The sequence below is a fragment of the Myotis davidii genome, unplaced genomic scaffold (assembly GCF_000327345.1).
Source record: "Myotis davidii unplaced genomic scaffold, ASM32734v1 scaffold200, whole genome shotgun sequence".
Classification (NCBI taxonomy): Eukaryota; Metazoa; Chordata; class Mammalia; order Chiroptera; family Vespertilionidae; genus Myotis; species Myotis davidii.
Window position 1 is genome coordinate 3,072,629 of NW_006293700.1, and position 765 is coordinate 3,073,393.

At 58.7% G+C, this 765-nt stretch overlaps 1 protein-coding gene across 1 annotated transcript in view; it reads right to left on the minus strand.

Annotated features, from left to right (window-relative positions):
* SBSPON (somatomedin B and thrombospondin type 1 domain containing) overlaps nt 1-289 on the minus strand; it is a 13,862-nt gene extending 13,573 nt beyond the window's left edge. Inside the window, exon 1 of the mRNA XM_006767360.2 lies at nt 9-289. Within this exon, the coding sequence (XP_006767423.1) occupies nt 9-188 (180 nt within the window). The 5' untranslated portion in view covers nt 189-289. The remainder of the gene's footprint in view (nt 1-8) is intronic.
* Between the last annotated feature and the right edge of the window lie 476 nt (nt 290-765).

Consider the following 765-nt stretch of genomic DNA (forward strand, 5'->3'; position numbering starts at 1 on the left):
CGCCGCACGCGGGTCCCCGGCCTGCACTGGTCCGAGCAGCCGCTCCAGGGGCTCCACTCCCCCACGATGCACGGGCGAGCTGCAAAACATGGGGGGCGGGCACGGTCACCGGGGAGCCCAGCCTGCCCAGCTGCTCCCACCCAGCTCCGAGAGGCGTCCCCCCACGGGAATGCCTGCTGGGTCAGCATCCGGAGGCACCATCTCAGCTGGGCCCCGTTGACCGTGACCCCCTGCCCTGATGGTTAACTGACAGCCGGTGGCCTCGCAGAGGCAGGCGCAGGTTGGGGTCCGGAAGGTGGGTCGGAGCCAGGGACACACCTGAGTAAAGAGACAAGGCCTACTTCCTCATACTCCCCGAGCTTAGATCAGATCTTTGCTTGGGTTTTAACTTTAGTCTTGATTTTAACTGTTTCCTCCCCTGGCCAGTACTTTTTTATTGTAACAGTAACACACATATTACAGTCATCGTAAAAGGAAAAACAAAAGCATAAACAAGAAGTGTTACATCACCCGCCAACGGGCCCATCACCTGCCCAGGGAATTTCAGCCAATGTGTCTGCAGAAGACACAGGCTTAGGGCCACACCAGGGGACCCCTCACTTTAGGCTGCTCATCCTCACCCTCCGCGGTTCATGGACTCATGAACCATGAGAGGCGTCCAGCTTAGAGATGAGCCACCAGGGCTCGCAGAGGTCAAAGCATCGTGGTCACCAGGAAGGGACAGAGTCAGGCCCAGAATCTGGCTGGAGCGTTAATTCCTGCCCA